A 19,445-nucleotide genomic window follows, 5' to 3' on the forward strand; every position below is an offset into this window, starting at 1 on the left:
GTTCGAGTTCGAGTTTGTTCAGGTGATCAACTCGGCTCGGGCCCAGACTAATTTGCGATTCTTGCGAAAAAAAAACCGCATGCGAAGTACTAAGACCGTGTTCTAGATATATCCAACTATCCAATACCCTAACAGGAATTAAGAACAAGCTCTTCTTGGGAGGTCTTCTAAATAAAATAATATTCATCTCAGTTTTCATTTCATTTCAGTAGAAGTAATAGAATACTTATGAATAAAGACTCTTATAATAAGAGTTAAAATATTAATGAAATGTGCAACTAAATTTTTTTATCATTCTTCGAATTGCATCTTTAACCTGTTGCATTAAGAGATTCAATAAACCCCAATGGCAACTATGTTGTTGGCTCAAATATTAACAACAAACGCAAACAGCATTCGAGCCAGAAATTTATTCGCTGCCAATGCAGCGTCGACTGCAGCAGCGAAGCCGACGTCGCAGCGACTGAGACGAGTTTCCATCTAAGGTCAAATCGCGGCATTTTTCATTTTATTTTTGTTTTCAACGAAAAGTTGATTTTCGTGAGCTCAGCTTTGACCAAATGTTTTGGTTTTTACTTAACTTTTGGTTCGGCCCGGGTCTTTGGACCAAAAAGCGAGAATGCCGCCAAAGTTGGCCAAAGCAGAATAATAAATGACAACTGCCAATTAATGGGTGCCAGAATGGCTTTAATTCAGAACTTGGCCGAAAGTGAGTGTACGAGCACAAGTGAGCAATAGTGACACTTCAGTGATGCTCAGTATGGACAACATGGCGTATGCGTAATATGCCGACAGCTTATGATGACTTACATAATGTGATGTACTTATTTGTTTATTTCCCCCATTAAAAAAATAGTTATTTTTTATTTAATTAAATTAAATTTATTTTCGCTTGATCTTTACATGGTTTGCCATTGGAATCGAGTGGGGAGTTGTGGGAGAGCTTTGCTGATGGACACTACTACTGCTACATTTCTTTCATAAATTTTTCATTTTCGATTTTTCCAATTTGTATTCGTCCTGTTGCCTCCATGCTCCGATAGGTTGAAGACTTAAATTGGAGTATGGTAATTAGCTTATTGTACAAACAACACATACAATATCATACACGCGGTGTCAATATGGGGCTATATTCCTGTCACTACTTTGCTGGTGGGGATTAAATTGGAATTGGATCGAAACAATATATGGTTATATCTCAGTGTGGTGGCTGCCTTACGGATACTATGGATACTACTCTTCTGCGGGGGGATATGTTAGGTTGCTTAGTCTAGATTCGAGTGATGCACTGTTTACACTTTTGATTTCACATTGATGCTCGCTGACTGGGGACTATGAATATTATTTGACATTTACAAACTTGGTTTTTATGTTGCTGGTTAGGGTTTTTCTTTTTGTTTTCCTTTTTTTTTGTTTTTTTTTTTAAACATATACTTAGGTTTGCTCTTGGGCTGCTTAAGACTTTATTTACAATTTGTATTTATAGCTGAGAGCGAGGCTATTGACCCGGCCTTTCTCTTTGTCTTGGCTTACTGTTGCTGCTGTTGCTGCTGCTGCTGCTGCTGTGGGGGCAGTTGCAGTTGCATCGGCGACATTACAATTATGTTGGTGGGCGTGGCACCTCCAGCCTGGCCATATTCCAGTGGCTTCTGCATGGCCTCCACATCAAGATCCGAAGCCCTCGTGATCACGCAGTATTGATTCCCGTTGTAGGTGACGATCGGCACCCCCGTGGCTGATGTAGTTGCTGTTGCGGTCGCTGTTGCATGTTGCATGCTGCTGGCTTGCTCGGTCAGTTGCGCCTGCATGTATGTGGCCGCTGTTGGCGAGTTGGCAATGATGTGCGACACCGGTACCGCCGACACCTGCATTCGCGGGAAAGGATAAAAACGGAAGGGTAACAGAATACGGATTACGGATTTTGGATATTTTGTGATTGTTTTTTTTAGTAATTTTTTCTACAGTTTGGTGTTCAATGTTGCTGTTAGCTGTCGGTGTTGCTGTTTGTTGATGTTTATTCTGTAGTTGTTCTTGTTGTTGTTAATAGGTAGTTACTTCTTGGCCCTGTTGGTTGTTGTTGTGGTTGCTGTTGCTACTATTATTGTTATTGTACATAGGCGCACTGGGTTGCTGTTGCTGTTGCTGTTGCAGATGCTGCAGGTGCTTTCTGGCCGCCTTTTTTCCATGGGCTACATGTTGCTGCTGTTGATGCTGCTGTTGCGGTTGGGAGTGTTGCTGTTGTTGCTGCTGCTGTTGTTGTTGCTGCTGCTGTTGCTGTTGCTGCTGGTGGCTGGCATTGAGTATCATTTGATTTTGTATGATTATCTTTTGTTTGCGTGCTTGGGCCTCCATTTGAATCTGGTTCTGGTTGGCATCTATCTGATAACTGCGATTATTGTTGCTGCCGGCCTTGGCAATGACTCCTGCCGCTGCCACTGCTGTTACTGCTGGTTTTGTTGACTCTACGACTACCCGTTCCGACTGTCAATACTGTTAGGAAACAAAAAACAATCCAAACCCAGTTAGTACAGTTCTTAAAAATCGAAAAAAAAAAAAGAAACTCTCCGCCAGCTGGGAGGCTCTACCGACATTTTCTCACCTCCAGATGACTCTTGGCATGAATGGACCACTCGTCCCGACTCGAGAACATCCTGCCACACAGCTCGCACGTCCAGGACAACTGCTGCTGGTGGTGTGGAATAATGATACCAGGAATCGCCGCCGGCGCCCCTTGAGCCGATTGCACTATTATGTTCTGGGCGGCCACCTGAACCGCCTGTTGCTGCAACTGCAACTCCAAGCTCTGCTTGTTGTCCTCCGGCGGCGGGTCAGGTTGCTCCTTTTTCTTCACCATATTGTTGAGTCGCTTGCCAAGCGGTGCAATGTTCGTGGGTGTCACGTGCTTGAATTTGTTCATATGGATCACTAGTTTGTCCCGTCGGGCGAAGGCCTTATTGCACACCTGCAATTGGTTTGGGGTGGTGGGAGAGAAAGGTATTAAAGGATTAGAGATTTTGAAAGATGTCAAGTCGGCCAAAGGCCAGAGGCTCGAGGGCAGCATATACTTCACAAATATAGGGCTTCTCGCCAGTGTGGATACGCATGTGGATGGTTAGTTTGTCCTTGCGGGCTAGGCCCTTGCCGCAAACTGTGCATTCAAATGCCTTGTTGGTGGCTAAATTATAAGAATCAATTAGTAATTAATATTAAATTCATTTTTTAGGCACTCACACTTTGAGGGATTTGTTTTGCGCACCCCCGAGGATGCTTGCTGCACCTGTTGCAGCGCCTTTAGCCGGCTGGCGGGGTGCATGGAACCCCCCTCGACGTACGGCTCTGTGAAGGGTATGAGGTTTGGCTTGGGTATGTTGTAGGTTAACTGCTCGGCGGCCGACCAGGTGCCCAGGCTTTGCAGCACCCTCACCCCACCCTCGAAGCCCATGCCGTCGTCTGGGACGGTGAAGGTACTCTCACCCCCTCCACCGCCCGCCGCCGCTGCTGCTGCACTCGAGGAACTGATTTGCGGCACTTTGATTGTGGCCGCATAGTGTTGCTGTTGCTGCTGCTGCTGTTGCTGCTGTTGTTGCTGTTGCTGCTGTTGCTGTTGCATGTTGCCGTTGTTCTGGCTATTATTGTTGTTGTTGGTCGTGGGAGAGCCCTGTTGCTGGGAGTTTTGTTGTTGCTTGAACTGTATTGCCGCCTGTGCCATCTGCTGTTGCACGGCCATGTGCGCCTCAAGATATGCGTTCTTTTGGGCCACCGTCATCTTATCCATGTTACCGGCGCCGCTTTGGAGGACGGAGCGCTTTAGCTACGATAGGAGAAGGAATTTTGTTATTTTTGGTGGAAAAGCAATGACATTTTATTTTATAATTAAGTTATATAATAATAACTATTTAATATGTAGTATTATCCCAACTATAAAATATAATATTATAGTATTATCTCATGAATCTATGAATCTATTATTGGCTAGTTAGACCTTCTTCAAATGGTCAATGTTCCCTTAAATAAAATTGGTCCTAAAACATTTCAGAAAAGGGTATTGTAACTTGACTTCCTGGATCTGATTTTCGTGCCATTCCCATTCCGTTCCCGGAACCCAAGAAATGCCACCCCTAACAACTGTATGCCGAGTGGGGGAGTGTGTGCCATTGTGCGATTGTGCGAGTGTTGCGAAATTTCGTCAGCGGCGCAGTTGACCGAGGCAGAGCCGCTGACTGCGACTGAGGTGTGTTAGCCACCCCCCGAGGAAAGCACTCCATTCGACTCGATTCGATGCTCGGCCTGCCCTTGCGCAAAAATTTGTGACTTGAGCTTTTGGCCACTCTGGCACACCATCTACCCCCCTGGCCTCCCCCTGACCCCGCACTGCCCCGCCACCCCTTTAATTTGTGGCTGTGTGTGTATGCCGGCCGCTTCTTCCTCTTCCGTTTCTTTGGGCTTCCTTCTCTGCTTCTTCTTTAAAGTTGAGCCCGGGGGTTTGGGGCTTTTCCGTGTCTGCCTGGATTTATTTTTAAGCGCGCTGATTTTTTTCCGCACACACACATTCTATTCGAGTTTTCCCACAATTTTTCGTCAACACAGCACAAAACTTTTTTAGAGGATTTCTTGTAGGGGCTGTGGAATTTTTTTTTTATGGCACTTCCTCAACCCACCACCTCCCACTTTTCCTTCAAGTGGCTGCCTTGGCCATTGACATTTTCACTTCTAGTTTTTTTTCACTGCCAGTTGGTGGGGGTTTTCGTTCTCTTGGATTGTTTGCTTGGCTCCTCTGCTTACCACACTTAAAAATCAATACGAAATGGCCGCTGATTGCTGTTCTCCGCTATATTCCGTTTTTCCGATTTTCCGCTTTTCCTCGACGCGAATTCGAATTCGGTGGAAATGCTGAGCCGCCAAGGATTCGTTGCTGTCTACTTCCCAGCGCCTATTGTTTGTGTATGTATTGCGAAACCGATTCACTGTGACGCCGCTGCAAACGTCGACGCTGACGCAGACGGTGGCGCTTACGCCGGTCGTGCCAAAAAGCTTACCCACCCACTCCACTCCACTCAGAGATATTTTGAGTAATTATTTGTTATTTTTGGTAAGACGCAGGACGAGCAGAGTGGCAGACAGATACCGACTAGTGCTGAATTTCCTTGGGTGGCTGATGGCGGAAAGCAAAAAGCGTTGCATAGCGCACGGCGACCGGAGCTGAGATTCCCGTTCGTCCCCCAGAGCTTTTGCGGGTTTTATTAAACGACCCACCCCACTGTCATCGTTCCGGTGGTGGTTGCCGGGAACGGTGGAACGACCTGGAAGTGGAACAGACCCCCGAAACAACAACAATCGCTATCAAATTGCTGCAGGTCCATCGAAGTCTTATTAAGCTTTTTAACTAGACTCTTTAGTGCTGCTAGGTATATCCTTGGAGTGATCCATGTTTCGATCCTTGATAGGTCCTTTCCATTCCCCTCTTCTGGGACTAGAATGTGTTTATTTAATAGGAAAATCCTACAATGATAAGTTATTATTTCAAAAACTATATTTTCCAAAATGCATTTTATTCCAATACCTTTAAACTGAAAAGTTAAGTTATTTGCTTAACAAAATATGTCATTTTAGATATTTTTTAAAATTCAGTATTTTTTCGGTGAAATAGGACACATGTGAGGACTCATTAGGCGTTTGTTTGTTTAGCCTACTTGGGTGTGTAGGATTACTTTCCTGAAATACTTTCAACTCACACCGATCACACAGCCGATTTATAATCATCAAATCTTCATCAAATTACCTATAAAATTATTACATCAAAAGCATAAAGTATTATATAATAAAGCCTTACCTGAATATTTCATTCTACATTTTTTGCCCATGCCTATGCCGCTTTTTCTTGAAAAATCATAGGTTTTTGTAATTTCTTCGCTATTTAAAAAATCGATGTTACAGCAATTTGAGTAAATTGTTGTGCAATTGTTAGTTAAACTTAGTCGGTTGTTATATTCTACATCAATTTGCCAAAGCCTATATTGCCGGGAATTTGTTGCAGCTGTCCAAAGTGCAACAAAGTGCGGGTGAAAAAAAACTGCAGCATCGTTTTTCTGAGCCCTCTTGTAGCACATATTTGCGAGTGCGCATTGTCCATCGGGAGGCGGCTCAATGTTGGGTGTATCAGGTGGAAATACTGCGAAAAAAGCCGCATTTCTTTACCTCTTTTTCTATGCTTCTAAAAAAGCATAACCTCAGTTGCAACAGGTGCATCGTGAGTCAAGAATAAGAGCAATGTAACTTAGAAATGGGCCTTAATGACATAAAATATAAATTTCAGAAGTTTTTTTTGTTTAAACTATTTTTAAACGCTTTTTAATGCTACAAGTAATTTTTGAATTTTTTTTAGAGCAGCCTTAGGCAAAAACCAGAAAAAAAAACTTTCAATCTTATTACTCGGCCGGAGGAGCTTCGGCTGGCGCTTCCGCAGCTGGTTCGGCAGCGGGCTCTGGAGGTGGTGGAGGTGCTGCATCGTCGGCTGGAGCCTCTGCCGGAGCTTCTGCCTCTTCACTCGATTCCTCAGCCGGTGGAGGTGGTGGTGCCTCGTGGACACTTTGATCTGACTCTACATCCGAACCATCCGCCTCTCCCTCGCCCTCGGGCTCTAGCTCCATCATATCCTTGTCTTCCTGCTCCTCTTCCGGTTGAATTTCTTCGTAGACCACAACCTCCTTCCAGAGAATCTCTTCATCCACGCAAACGGGCTCACCGTCATGTGGCTCCACGCGCTTGTTGAGATCTATCTCTGAAATACAGGGCTCCGATCTCTCAAATCCACCACAGGTGACACAGGATGAGCTCGAGAGCAGCATCGAGGAGTGGGGCGAGGTGCTTGACAGCGGGGACGTGGTGCTGTCAGTCTTCTTCGTCCTGGGTTGCACACCCGTTGCACTTGGCAGCGGAGCATAGGTCATAGACGTCTGTTGTGCCTTATTCTGGATGCCCACATCCGGGCGCTCCTGGCACTGGTTGCTAATCTGCGGAATCGCGGGATTGGTGCGCACCAGGTAGTCGGAAACGCGCACTTTCCAATTATCCTGACTGCAGTCAGCATTTTGTAGTATGTCGTAGATCTCCGATAGCAGAGGCTTCAGCATTGGGCGGGTGCAGAAGTTGTTGCGATCAAACATTTGAGTGGGTTCATGGATGTCTACGAGAGGATTGGTCTATGATTAATTTTAATCTTTTAAAACAGCTTACCTCTTACTTACAATTTGGAAAAATAAAGTTTATTTCACGCGCCACACTGGCTGCATTTTTCGTTACATGAACATTCCGTTCAAGATCCGAGGCTGAGCCACTGGAAACAAGATATACTCTATGACCTAAGTAGGAGCAAGACTGGAGAGAACTCACAAGTAACAAATCATAATATTGAGCAGCTCCTGGACAGCATTCGTTTTGGTAACAATAAACGCCTCTGATACCCCCTTGGACAGCAGAATAACTTCCAACATGAAGCCCTTTTCGTCGGCGTAATCAGCGTAGAACTCGGCAGCAGTTTCTGGCGAAAAAGCTAGTCTTCGATTTCCTTGCAACTGGAATCCTTCAGACATCAACTTTAGGAGCACCGGACGCCTTCTGTGCAGGTAGTCCGGTTTGATAATCATCAGGGTGTTCTCAAACATTGTGGTAAGCAAATATGTAGAGATTCAAAATATAGAACAAAATACTACTTGGTTTATGTTTTCTTTATAATTTATAAGATCAATGTTCTCGTATTTTACAGCTTTTTTGATATCTTAAACTAGACACACTGCTCGGACAGGCTTGGATACAGATACATAGTATGTTGATTCTGGAAATCTCTAATTTCTTGCTGAAAGTACGATTAAGTTACATCCTATTTTTAGTTTTATTTTCAGTTAAGTTTCACTTTTTCAGCCCAGTTCGAGAGCACATTATAAAATCATTTTTATCATCACAAATACCCCTAACAAATTTAGAGCCAAAACAGGGTGCGAAAAAAGAAAAGGTAAGTAATGGTCGTTCATTTACAGTAAATCGTTAAAGAATGTAAACAGATATATTGTGTAAAAGTATATATATATATAAAGCATGGGCACGTCCCTTCCATCTCCTCATTTTTTCGTTTGCTACTCATTCTACTTCTCCTCTTCATGACACATCACAACGAATCACCCGGGATGACTTTAAACTGCATGAAAATAAGTATAATTTAATAAACGATATAAATGATGGCTTGTGTTTCTGGCTTACCCGTAAGCCTGGCATAGGCCAGTGCAGATTTCTCGCTCTCGAAGCACTTGCCGATTTCCGCGCAGATATGGGACTGATCGACGTAGGGACGCGAGGCCAGATTGTTGATGCTCTTTCCATAGATGGAGATCATCTCAGAGCACTGCAACATAATAGTAATAATAAATAATACAATTAATAAATAATGTTTTGCGTATGAGTTAAGGGTTAAGAACTTACAATCTTGTAGTACTTGGCCGGCAAGTTCTCGCAGCCCACGGAAGTCATCTGCTGAGTGGTCACAGTCTCCTTCTGTTCGCGCAGGAACGGCAAGAGGACCTGGGTGGCTCCGTGACAGACGCCGCACTCGACGACCTCGTCGGTGACTGCCATGCTGAAGCAGAGCTGCAGCTTCTGGCACACTTCCTTGGGCGGCACCTTGCTCAGCAGATCAATCACGGCGGTGGCGTAGCCCTCGACGAACGAATCGCACTGCTTGCGAATGGTGGCAGGCATCTTGTTGCACACAGCCAGAATAGCTCGCTTAATGTCATCCTGCTCGGTTTTGTTCTTCAGGTCGTTTTCCAGTTTGGTCATGACGAACTCGCACAACACACAAGTGGGGGGCTCTTTGGGGGAGGAAGTTTCCAAACGAGCCAGTTTGTCGCTTTGCTGAGGAAGAGCAATCACGTCGTACTTCAGGGCCTCGTCGACTTCAACTGAATGAGAGAATAAAATAAAAAATCATAGTAAAATACTATTAAAGGGATTTCTGTACTCACGGTCATCAAGATCATGGGCCAACAGGCAAAGTCCCAGCTCGGTGCAAATCAGTTTGGGGTTCATCTCCTTAAGCAACAGGTCTGCGATTGTATCACCGTACTTATCAATGATCTTGTGGCACTTTCCGGCCACTGGTTTCTTGAACTTATCGCACGACTGTTCCAGGACTTGTTTGATGCTGTCTCTGGTAGGATGCTTGCCCATTTTCTTCTCTACCTCCTTCACTAGCTCCTCGCAGATCAGGCAGTTGGGTGCGGCGTTGAATGCCTCGTCGAAGTCAAACTGAAGGGGCAGCTCCTCAAGGGACTCGATATCGTTGGTGCTCTCCTCACTGCTCGACTTGTCATCGTCCTCCAGGCTGATGCCCAGGTCGGCCAGAGTGTCCTTAGACTTGGGGCAGAGTTTCAGTTGCACGCAGATCTCCTGCGGCTTGAAGTCGGTGATCAGCATGTCAATCAGTTCGTTGGAGTAGGTGTTCACAAAGTCGACGCACTCATCCTTAAGCTTGTTCGGCAGATGGCTGCACAAGCCGTCCAGACACTTCCTAATGTTATCCTACAAACAGATAATTGTAATAACTGAATGAAAGGTCACTTCTAAGACAAACTCACCTTGGACTTGTTGTCGCGGATCTTGATCTGGGCCTGCTCAACCGCAAAGAGGCACAGGGGGCAGGTTGGCTTGTCCTGCTCATCAGTGATGGGCACGGGGTGGAACACTTCAATGTCCTCCTTCTTCTCAATGTTCTTGGGGCACAGTTGCATCTTGGGGCACATGTCACGGGGGTTCAAGCCCTGGATAAGCAGAGAGATCACAGCATCGCCATACATCTCCACGAAATTGCGGCACTGTCCGGCCACTCCATTGGGCAGCTTGCCACAAACGGATTCCACAGCATGCTTGATCTCGTCATCGGTGGCAGGAGTGGCCAAAGTCTCCTGGATGAAGTGCAGCGTGTACTCGCAGATGGTGCATAGCTCTCCGCCCTCAACCAAGTCTTGGGGGTTGGCGGCACCCATCAGATGATCGATGGGCAGCTGCATGTCCAGGATCTCCTGCTGGCTGAATTTGGGCTCACCGGCGCCCAGCTGCTTCTTCTCATGCTTCTCTAGCTTTTCGATGGTAACCTTGACCTGGGCGGGCTCGATCACGGGCAGCAGCGGCATAATTGGAGCGTCTTTCATCGAGGAAGATCCCTTTTGGCAAATGCCAATCATGGAGCAGGCTCCATTGGCATCTAACTTGTTCACCAGGGTGTTGTAGATGACGGCGTAGTACTGGTCCACAATACCGAGGCACTCGTCCTTGAATCCGCGGGACTGCTTGCAGAATCCCTCCAGCACCTGCTTGAATTCAGTCTCGGTGGTGTTGGCCACCAGAACATCGCGCAAGTGCTTGACCAGCTGTTCGCAAAGCTCGCAAGGAATGTCATCGCCGGAGTCCAAAGCAATCAGAGCCTCAGGCTGCTTCTCTTCCTCGTGTTGGTGGTACCGCGAGGCACACACTCCCGAGACATGGCAGACGGCATCGGTGGACAGGTGCTTGCTCACATGATCGTAGATGTCGTTGAAGTACGTCAGCACGATGTTGGCACAGGCGTCAGAGAAGCTCGAAAGGTAACCGCACACATGCAGCAGGTTCTCCACCATATCGTCGCGGTCGGTGGCAGCGAACTTGGAGTGCATCAGGCTGGACAGCTGGTTGCAGTTGCCGCAGGCCAGCTGATTGGGCTTGAGGATCACTTGGGTGCTCTCCTCTGAGCTGTCCTCTTCATCCTCGGCTAACTTGCCCTCGAGGGCATCTTGGTAGGCTTTCTTGAGCTTCTCGTCAATGGAAGCGCTGTTGCATAGTCCGGCCACAGAGCAAACTTGCTGAAGGTCCAAGAAACATTAAAGGTTATTCAAATTCATAGAACAAAGCAAATCCCCCATAATAAGTAGCAGAAATAAAACATAACTAGCAACTCACATCAGGGTTCATCTGGGAGGCCAAGGCCTCAACCAGTTCGGGCAGGAAGTCATCGGCCACCTTGATGCACTCCTTCGTGATGACCTTTATGGGGATCAGCTTGCAGGAGCCCTCGAAGACCTCCTTGAGCTCCTCTTCGGTCTCGTTACTCTTCAGCTGATCGCGGGCTTGGGTCACCATATCCTTGCATATTTTGCAGATGGAGTCGGTGTCCACAGGCACTTCCTGCTTGGTCCAGACAGCGTTGATGCAATGGCGGGTGGCATGGCATTCTCTCGAGTTACTGTGTGAATAAAATTAGAAAAATAAGCCGTGAATAAGGCTTCAGAAATGTCCCTATTAAAGATAAGTATGAATATGCATGGTAAGCTGACAGCAGAAGCCCCGAGAAGCGGATCAAATGGCCCGCATTCGTAATCGAGTGACCAGGCTGGAATTAAAGAGTCAGCAAAGATCAGAGTCCATGGAGGGGAAGAACCACCACCACCCCACTTCTTCCGCAGTTGAATGTACCCGCAGTGACCACATGACTATGATGGCTAGGGTGGTTCGGTTTAGATAACTGCATAACTAATGTGCATAGTCTCAGGATTAGTCAACAAAATGATCGGGAATTGATTCAATGAATAATTTAGAGCGATAGAGAGTAAAGACGCATTATTCCTATAGGTCGTATTATCTCAAAATCAGTTTATCTAAACAAAATCTACAATATATTTTATCGACAATCCAAAAAAGTGCTAATTCCTATTAGCATCAGAAGGTGTCTGTGTTGGTAGCACTCGACATTCCAAACAAAGCGTCTAGAAAGCAAAGGAAAGAGCAATGATAAGCACGGAAATAACCACACAACAATATATATCTTGGCATATCCCACATATATACTTATTACACAGCCGCAGTCGTCTTGGCGAAAACAGATATTGTTTTTTTGAAAATTCAGCAATGGCGACGTTTATAATTTCGTGGCTCTGCAATTTTTTGCCATTAATTGGCGGACAAAGAAACAGTTAAGAGGGGGAACGGTGGATTTTCCTTGGCGTTTAAAAATAAATCAATCAATAAACAAAGGAATTATGGCTGAAGATAAGCAGGCAGGGCCTAACCAATGGTTTCAGCTGCCCATGGGCTGGGGTTACAGCTTAAGTAATGCATCCGGAGGCTGTTTTTGTTACCTTAGTGGATAAATGGGAAAGTTAATATTTGTAAACAGAAAAGTATCTGGAAATGCGATGGGCTTTCTAGCTTTGTTTTCAACTCCAGAGCGCCCACCTGTATGTACATATACATATAAGAAAAATGGGATTGCTGATAAAGAACAACTGTTGGCGCTTACAACACATTGCGGTGATGATGAACCCACTCCCGCCCTCTCATACGCGTCATTTAGTGGCAAGGGAAGAAGCGGCGATCGTCCGCGAAATGATCCGAACTTTGGGATTAGTCATGCAAACACTCATACTGATTAAGTCTCTCTCGAAAACTAACTTTGCTCAGCTGTCGGCTGTCGTTTCCCCTGTATTCTGTTAATTTGATTTAAATGGAAACCGAAACCGAAAACAAAGGGGATGCAGAATTAGGGATGGTGCAGAGCCCCAACAGGCGACGAAATATGCACAGAAAGAAATAAACTTGTTAATTGATTAGCTATCAGTTGGCTGATAAGGGTGGCGTAGTTTCCAGTTGCAATTTGCCAAAATAGGTCGTTTTCGGAACATGTGACACAAGACTAAATGATAGACGGGAAGCACGGCTCATAATCGAACGATTAGTCTAATTATTTTCTATAGAGAGAGAGCAACTAGAGCGGCGCTAGTGTTAAGTTTGCAATAACAGGGGTTTAGGGTTATCGCCTTGCGGAGCTAAAAAATAGAGCGCAGTCAGACACTCAGATTGATAGTCTTATCTACAGGAAAACAACAAAAACAAAAAAAAGTCTTCAGAGCAAACAATGAAAGCAGAGACGAAAAAAAAAAAACTGTAAGTGCAAAAGAGTGGGGTCAAAAGGGGTAGCGGTTTTTTCTATGCTTCGCCTCTTCGAGAACTTTTCGTCCCCCCCATTTTGATGACCAAGCGACTTTTCGACTCACCTGAAATTGTCGCACCAGTACGAGGGTCCCCAGGTGCACGACTTGGCCCCTACGAGTCTTCCGCCTCCCTCGACGGGCGTGGCATCGGCAACGAAGCCTGCAAAAATGCAATAAAAGACAGCGATAAAGCGAAAGGCACGAAACACAATACGCAATACGCGATGACTAAATTGTTGAACCCCCTTCTTTGTCACTCTATTCCGCAACAAAAACACTCACCGCAGGCACAGAAAAGTGCCAAGATGGCCAGAAGGCCCATTCGCTGCATCTTGGTGTTTAAGGAAACTAATGTACAAACTAGGGGGAGTCCAGTGGTGCTGTTTACTGATATTTATCTGACTTTTCGATCCCGAATCTAACTGCAGAATGCGACGAAAATGGAGGAGCCTCACAATAACAAATTAGCGTTAAAACAGTGTTGCCAGATGCCGATTTCGATTTTACCCTGAAACAATCGGTTAGCCCTGAAAAAGCACTGTAAACTCTGGTTACCCACTTTATTTAAAAATATGGTATATTACGGACAATCTTTGATGAAACTATTAAATTAAGAGGAAATCACATAATCTAACGAAACTCGTGGATAGGTTAGATGTGAAAAACAAGAGTTATTTCGAAATATCGTTTGGATTACTATAAACAGTACAATTTACTCAGTCACGACCATTTTTACATACATTTTACACATATTTTACTTTGACTTTTGACATACTTAGGTGGCGACACTTTGAGCTACCCAATCGTTTGAAAAACTTCTTAAGAGGTTACATGGGTTTCGCGGTTTCAAAAAATCAAAATTTTTTGTCTTATTAAATTTTATAAAATATCTATAATATTGTCCTTAATTTTCAAGTTGATCTGACTAATAGTTTGAAAAGGTGGGCGCTCGAGGTCAAGTATAGGCGGAACACAAACTTTTAATCGCGTTTTCTCAAAACTATGGTTTTAAAGTCGGTTGACAAGATTTCTTGGAAACTACTCAACCGATTTTAATGAAATTTTACCAAGGTCTTCGTGATATCATTTAGTAGTTTTTAACCGATGGATTTTTTTAATTGCAACTATTTAAAAAAAAATGTCGATAATGTGATAATGTAAAAATGTCGTCTGCCAAAAATCAAATTTTCATTTTTTTCCCCTCGTTCATTAGCTAGTTTATTGTTTTTACTTAAAAATTTATTCTTTTATTTTTATTTCTGATAATCCTGAAAGAAGTTCTGCTGACAACGGCTAGGCACCTTTTTTCAGAGGGACTGCCATTTTTATTTTAACAGAAATACAATTTTGTTTTATGTTTATCCCATAAACCAATGAATAATATAGTAATAAGATAGTTTTTGTAGTTTAGTTTCCTAAAAAAGGCAAAGTACTTTTAAAATGGTACTTAATTGTTTGTACAAATCATTTGTTTGATATGGAATAAGGTTTTTATTTATTTATAACAAAATTAATTTAACTTTCTTGAAGCTTGTTAGAATAAGATTATTTTAAAATAAAAATTCTGTGTATTTAAAACAAAACTTAAAATTAAAGATCAAGATTAAATAAATTCTACTGCATTAACTCTCATTTTATGATTTAACAAATTGGATTTTCTTTACTCGCTCCAATAAAACTCTTTACGTGAACCGGATTTTGCAATAATCTATTTTAATGTCTAGAATGCGTAAGTAAGGCGTTTAAGTAATACCAATCTATTAACTCATTCATCGACCAAACGAAACCTTCGACAGCAGAAAACGTATTTTTAATCGATTGCAATTCGCAGATTTAATTACATATTTCTGCGGCAAAAACTATGACAATAACCATCAGCGATGTTCTTGAACTTTATAGTGGTTATTAATACGCCCATAAATGTTTAGCCGCACCGCTTAACCCCCTTTGCCCAACCACCACCGCCGCGGAGAGGCTGAGCAAATTCTATGGTAATTGTGGGTTAATTGATATGCCTCTGCCCAGATGTAAGGCTTCTGCTGTCATGTAATTATTTGGGAGAATGCATCTTAATTGCCGGCAAACACATTTTCCCTCTGATGGCTATCGTCATGTAATTCACGGATCCGAGTGCGTATCAAAATCTGTGTGAGAAATATCTCAAAGATAAAATTAAAAAGAATACCAGACATTCTCGGCGACGGACAATGAGATATACTCATTTACGAAGATTGAAAGTCGAGGCCATCCGGTGGCAGTTGGAGGTTGGCGCATGCATAGCACCATAGCACCAGTTTTATTTAATTTCTAATTATCCCTCCAACTTTCAGTGATATGATGGGTTAATTTACTGATGAAGAAATTGACTCCATTGATCATTACGTACAATATCTATAATATCAAACATATTATTTTCTAAGCATTATAAAGGATCCTTGAAACTTTGATAATAGGAACTATTTTTTTTAATTTTAAATTCATTTCATTACCTTTTTCAAGTGCAGTAAAAATCATATGGGGGATCGGGAACTGCGATTGACTCTAGAAACCTCGACCTTTTCGAGTGCATCGCGGGTTTTGGTAAGGCAAGCTTTGTGCCCATCCACAGTTTGCCACGATGGTCCTTCAGGTGGGTGGTGATCATTTCTGTGGCCCGGCGAAAAGGATGCGACCCCTCTAGCTTGGCCAGGAAGTGCTTCACCCGCTTCAGCAGATCATTGAATCCCCGCTGGTCTGTCTTCTCTGCCAGCAACTGTCGGCACATTCACCTGCACGATGTCGTCCAGGCAGTTGAAGATGTACTTCCGCGCCTCCTTGCTCTTGGTGTTCGTCTCCGCCTCGGTGGTCTTCAGACGCCGGAACGGATACGTGGAGTCCACTTCGCGATAGAAGAACCTCTAGGTCTTCGAGGCGCTGTTGGATGGGCAGTCAATACCTGAAAGGGGTTGGGAGGAATATTATGAGAATACTGACAGTAGAGATCATAGATGGTAGCTCTCACCTGCTCTCACCTGCTAACATTCTCAAAGTTCTTTTTGAGATTAAAAAAATAATTGGCAACGCTTTTCTCTTCCTCACTTCCTTAATCGAATTTCAACCCTTTTTATCGAAAGTTCCACAACTATTGGTACCACGCCAATACTTTTGAATTATGCAGTGAAAGAAATTTAAAAGTTTCGAAGGTGGGCTTCCACCAGTGTTGAAGGAGTGGGTCGTGAAAAAGAAGGAAAATCTGGAAACAGGCTCTTCTGTTCTGTACGATTTGCGGCGTTTCCAAGACACACTGCAGAGAGGAAGATATATTGATCAAATATTCTGTCGCCTCTACGTTGACCCCATAATTTGTGGGGACAAAATGCCAAGAAGAATATTCAAATCCTTCCCAGGAAGGAAACTGAGGATGAGCCACATAAACTCAAATCTTTTTGAAAGAGTTGGGGAGGAGCTCGCTCAGTTCAAAATCTGTGTGAGAAACATCCCAAAGATACAATTAAAAAGAATGCCAGACACATTCTCGGCGACTGACAATGAGATATACTCATTTACAAAGATTGAAAGTCGAGGCCATCCGGTGGCAGTTGGATGGTTGGCAGTCGATGGTTTGGCAAGCGAAATGCCAAATGCATGCACCGATCCGGCCAATACGGCTATATCTGTGTCAAAACCAATGTTTCGGCTGGCCAGGGGCTTAAAAGGAAACCTGAAACTAGACGCGTTGACCCTGGGTTTAGATGCCTGGCCTGCATTTTGGTTCTTTGATGGAACTTAACCCTATGTAACCAAGTAAATCTGTTTGATTAAGAAGGTAATATTAAAAAATATATACAATAAAATGTGTACACCATTAAATAAGTAAAACTTTATAATAATGTATGTCAGTTACGCCATGAAAATTATATGACATCTTAAAATATCGTGCTATTAAACATGTTTCAGTTTTGTCACGTAGGCATCTAGAGGGTTAATTGCAACTACTCATTACACTTGACCATTGGCAGTGAAGTCTGCGGCCGAGACTAAGATTTGGCCAATTAAATGGACCCCAAGAACAACCAAGTTCACTGTGAAGTGAAAATCACCAGCAGTTCACACGCTGGTAGGTAAATTTATAGAGATTGGGGGGTGGGGGTATATTGTTGCGTGACCCGAGGAGAGATTGTCGGTTAGTTACCAACAGTAATTGCCCCGATTGCGAAGACAGGCCGAAAGTGCGTCACATAAAGCCCGTCTAATGGCTAATTGTTTTACGGCCACTCTGTCTGACCTCTTGTGCAATTTCCCTTCCCCAGCAGTGGCCGGCAACTCCATTTACCGTAACAGTAGCTTTTGGCCCCAAGAAATCGAACCGCCAAGCCTAGTATGCGGAAATGAACTTGACCTTATCGACGGACTGGGAGACCGCTAGCCAAAGCTGAATCCAAAGCCAAAGTTAAATGAGAGTTAATAAATTCAGCGCCGGAAAATACATGTTGCTGACCATAATTTGTGATTCAAATGCTGGCTGAGTTAATGGCAATAAACGAACGGAACACCGCGATACCAATAACAAAAGCCCTGTAGAAGCAGAAACAGAAAGATTTGAAGTTTTAAATCTACCACTCTTTTATTGCGAACGTTTGGCGAAGGCTTCTTGCGATTTCTTCTTCCGCACGTAGTCAGCATGGATTTAATTTAGCCAGCACCCAAATCCACATCCACATCCAGATCAAGTTCAAGTATAGAAAAAGACTAAAAAACCTGAGAAACCTCACCAAGATGCTGTTTTTGCTTTGACCCATTGAACTGCTTAGCGAGAAGTCAAGAAGAAATATTTACTTTTATACTGAAGAAAACAATATGAATGAAAATGTTTGTTTTGAAATTTATTATCGATTCGGGACGGCGCGAACGCCATTCCCGGCTACCAAAAATTACACGCACGAGTTATTCACATTAGGAATAATCGCAGAGGTCAACTCAGCCGAGGTGCAATGGCCAAGCCTCACTCCGGAGGAACCGCCTTCGTGATCACGGTTAACCTCTACGCCAGGTAAGTATGCTTTCTCCGGCTCTCTACAAGGGTTTCCATGAGCTCGTAGCCAGAACTAGTTGGAAATTATATGGAACGGGAAAAGGAAAATGGCTGTGACACACATACCCTCACAACTACAAAACTACCCTGGAATAAAGTGTCTGTATGTGTCCTTTTAAGGGTGAGGTTTTTTGGCTCTTGGCAGCTAGAGGAACACTAGAAAAAAATATCACATAGATTGCCCTAAATGTAGGTTAATCATTTTCACAGGAAACTATTTTTTATGACTTTAATCTTCACACCATTTAAAACAAATTCGCCCCAGTTAGCCTTCCATTCTTACTCCATTTAACACTGGTCTGAGCAGGAAGATAGACGCATACCGGTCTCATAACGACCTTGATCTTGAAAATAGTAGACTTGGAGGATGGCCCTCCACATAAAGCCATTCAAAAACCAGCCGCTTATTAGCATCCATATGCGAGCTATCCGGAGATCTGACTCGGATCTGCTGCAAATCAGTCATTGATCAACTGCACGTAGGCAAATTAACATAGATTTATACACTCGTATTATCCAAACAAATCATAGACCAAAACAAAAAACAAAACAAAGAGGCCTACGAGTCATCCAACCTGCCAAAGGGGAAGCCCCCATACATCACGATTCAAGTGCTGAGTTCTTTGCGGAGTTGCAAGCGTAACTATAAAGGTACAAATAAATACGCAGAATTGGATGATAAAATGGTTAAATGAAAACACAAGTGGTTTTGTAGAGTGACTCGGCACTTTGGACAATCCGCTTTTTCTCCCGCCGAGCTGAAGCTGATAATTCTTCTTTAATTAAAGAACCAGTCGCAGGCAGTCGGTTTCTTCCACTTCCTAGACTTTATTTTCTTATGTACCAGAGATTTCGTAATCTCAAGCAGACCACAATAAGATATATTGTAATGATCCATTGATTTGTAAAGAATTTTGTCTTACAAAAAAGGTTTCCTATGTGGTCCCTGACCTTTTGTTTTGACCTCTTCGTTAGGCTGCTATTTTAAAGAATATTTAAAATCCACAAAATGGCTGATTGGGGTCCGGTTCTATAATTTATTTAACGTGCTAAAAAATACAAGCATTTCTTTTCAGGGATTGTGTCACAGAATTTCTGGAGTGGCTGGGAGCTGCTATAAAATGTGTCTATAGTTTGCATCCGTAATACAAGGTTCTATCCCCTCCAAAAGAACAGGTTCCCCGGTCGGTGGCTTGGTGGTCGGTGGCACAACAAAAATTAAGAAAAAAAACGAAACCCAAAAGTCGATATAAAATTAATTTTGTTAACTAAGAACCCAAAACGAGTTACGCTGGTTTCGCCTCGATCATCATCAATAAGAACGGGCACGAGTCTTAATGGTGACGGGTGCGAGGAAACTTCCT

The 19,445-nt window shown here is 43.6% G+C and overlaps 3 protein-coding genes and 1 non-coding gene across 4 annotated transcripts; all 4 read right to left on the reverse strand.

The window, feature by feature from the left end:
* Positions 1–1,363: 1,363 nt before the first annotated feature.
* On the reverse strand, positions 1,364–5,369 carry LOC6505950 (probable basic-leucine zipper transcription factor Q). Its single transcript, XM_014905369.3, is given in 6 exon segments — positions 1,364–1,865; positions 2,056–2,490; positions 2,600–2,962; positions 3,066–3,175; positions 3,232–3,811; positions 4,783–5,369. Coding segments are annotated over 5 exon segments (1,788 nt in total). The 5' UTR covers positions 3,776–3,811; positions 4,783–5,369; the 3' UTR covers positions 1,364–1,529.
* Positions 5,370–6,332: 963 nt separating this feature from the next.
* On the reverse strand, positions 6,333–7,676 carry LOC6505949 (fibrous sheath CABYR-binding protein). Its single transcript, XM_001964629.4, has 3 exons — positions 7,390–7,676; positions 7,245–7,333; positions 6,333–7,183 (listed from the first exon to the last, which is right to left on the reverse strand). The coding sequence occupies exons 1-3, from the start codon at positions 7,659–7,661 to the stop codon at positions 6,426–6,428; spliced, it is 1,119 nt and encodes a 372-aa protein (XP_001964665.1). The 5' UTR covers positions 7,662–7,676; the 3' UTR covers positions 6,333–6,425.
* Positions 7,677–7,709: 33 nt separating this feature from the next.
* LOC6505948 (prosaposin) lies at positions 7,710–13,486 on the reverse strand. Its single transcript, XM_001964628.4, has 8 exons — positions 13,293–13,486; positions 13,074–13,170; positions 10,984–11,266; positions 9,627–10,886; positions 9,015–9,570; positions 8,473–8,951; positions 8,254–8,395; positions 7,710–8,191 (listed from the first exon to the last, which is right to left on the reverse strand). The coding sequence occupies exons 1-8, from the start codon at positions 13,339–13,341 to the stop codon at positions 8,187–8,189; spliced, it is 2,871 nt and encodes a 956-aa protein (XP_001964664.2). The 5' UTR covers positions 13,342–13,486; the 3' UTR covers positions 7,710–8,186.
* Positions 13,487–17,882: 4,396 nt separating this feature from the next.
* On the reverse strand, positions 17,883–18,047 carry LOC6508053. Its single transcript, XR_046259.2, has one exon. It is a non-coding gene; the product is annotated as a U1 spliceosomal RNA (small nuclear RNA).
* Between the last annotated feature and the right edge of the window lie 1,398 nt (positions 18,048–19,445).

This window comes from Drosophila ananassae, chromosome 2L (assembly GCF_017639315.1).
Source record: "Drosophila ananassae strain 14024-0371.13 chromosome 2L, ASM1763931v2, whole genome shotgun sequence".
Classification (NCBI taxonomy): domain Eukaryota; kingdom Metazoa; phylum Arthropoda; class Insecta; order Diptera; family Drosophilidae; genus Drosophila; species Drosophila ananassae.

What these genes read in the sequence shown, in the direction of transcription:
- LOC6505949 (XM_001964629.4), bottom strand. Translation starts at nt 7,661, where the DNA reads ATGTTTGAGAACACCCTGATGATTATCAAACCGGACTACCTGCACAGA. An exon ending in AATATTATGATTTGTTACTT is followed by an intron (nt 7,334 to 7,389) that starts GTGAGTTCTCTC and finishes TCTTGTTTCCAG; the next exon opens with TGGCTCAGCCTCGGATCTTG. An exon ending in AAACTTTATTTTTCCAAATT is followed by an intron (nt 7,184 to 7,244) that starts GTAAGTAAGAGG and finishes ATCCTCTCGTAG; the next exon opens with ACATCCATGAACCCACTCAA.
- LOC6505948 (XM_001964628.4), bottom strand. Translation starts at nt 13,341, where the DNA reads ATGCAGCGAATGGGCCTTCTGGCCATCTTGGCACTTTTCTGTGCCTGC. An exon ending in CCTCCCAGATGAACCCTGAT is followed by an intron (nt 10,887 to 10,983) that starts GTGAGTTGCTAG and finishes TTGGACCTTCAG; the next exon opens with CAAGTTTGCTCTGTGGCCGG. An exon ending in GGCCCATGATCTTGATGACC is followed by an intron (nt 8,952 to 9,014) that starts GTGAGTACAGAA and finishes TCTCTCATTCAG; the next exon opens with TTGAAGTCGACGAGGCCCTG.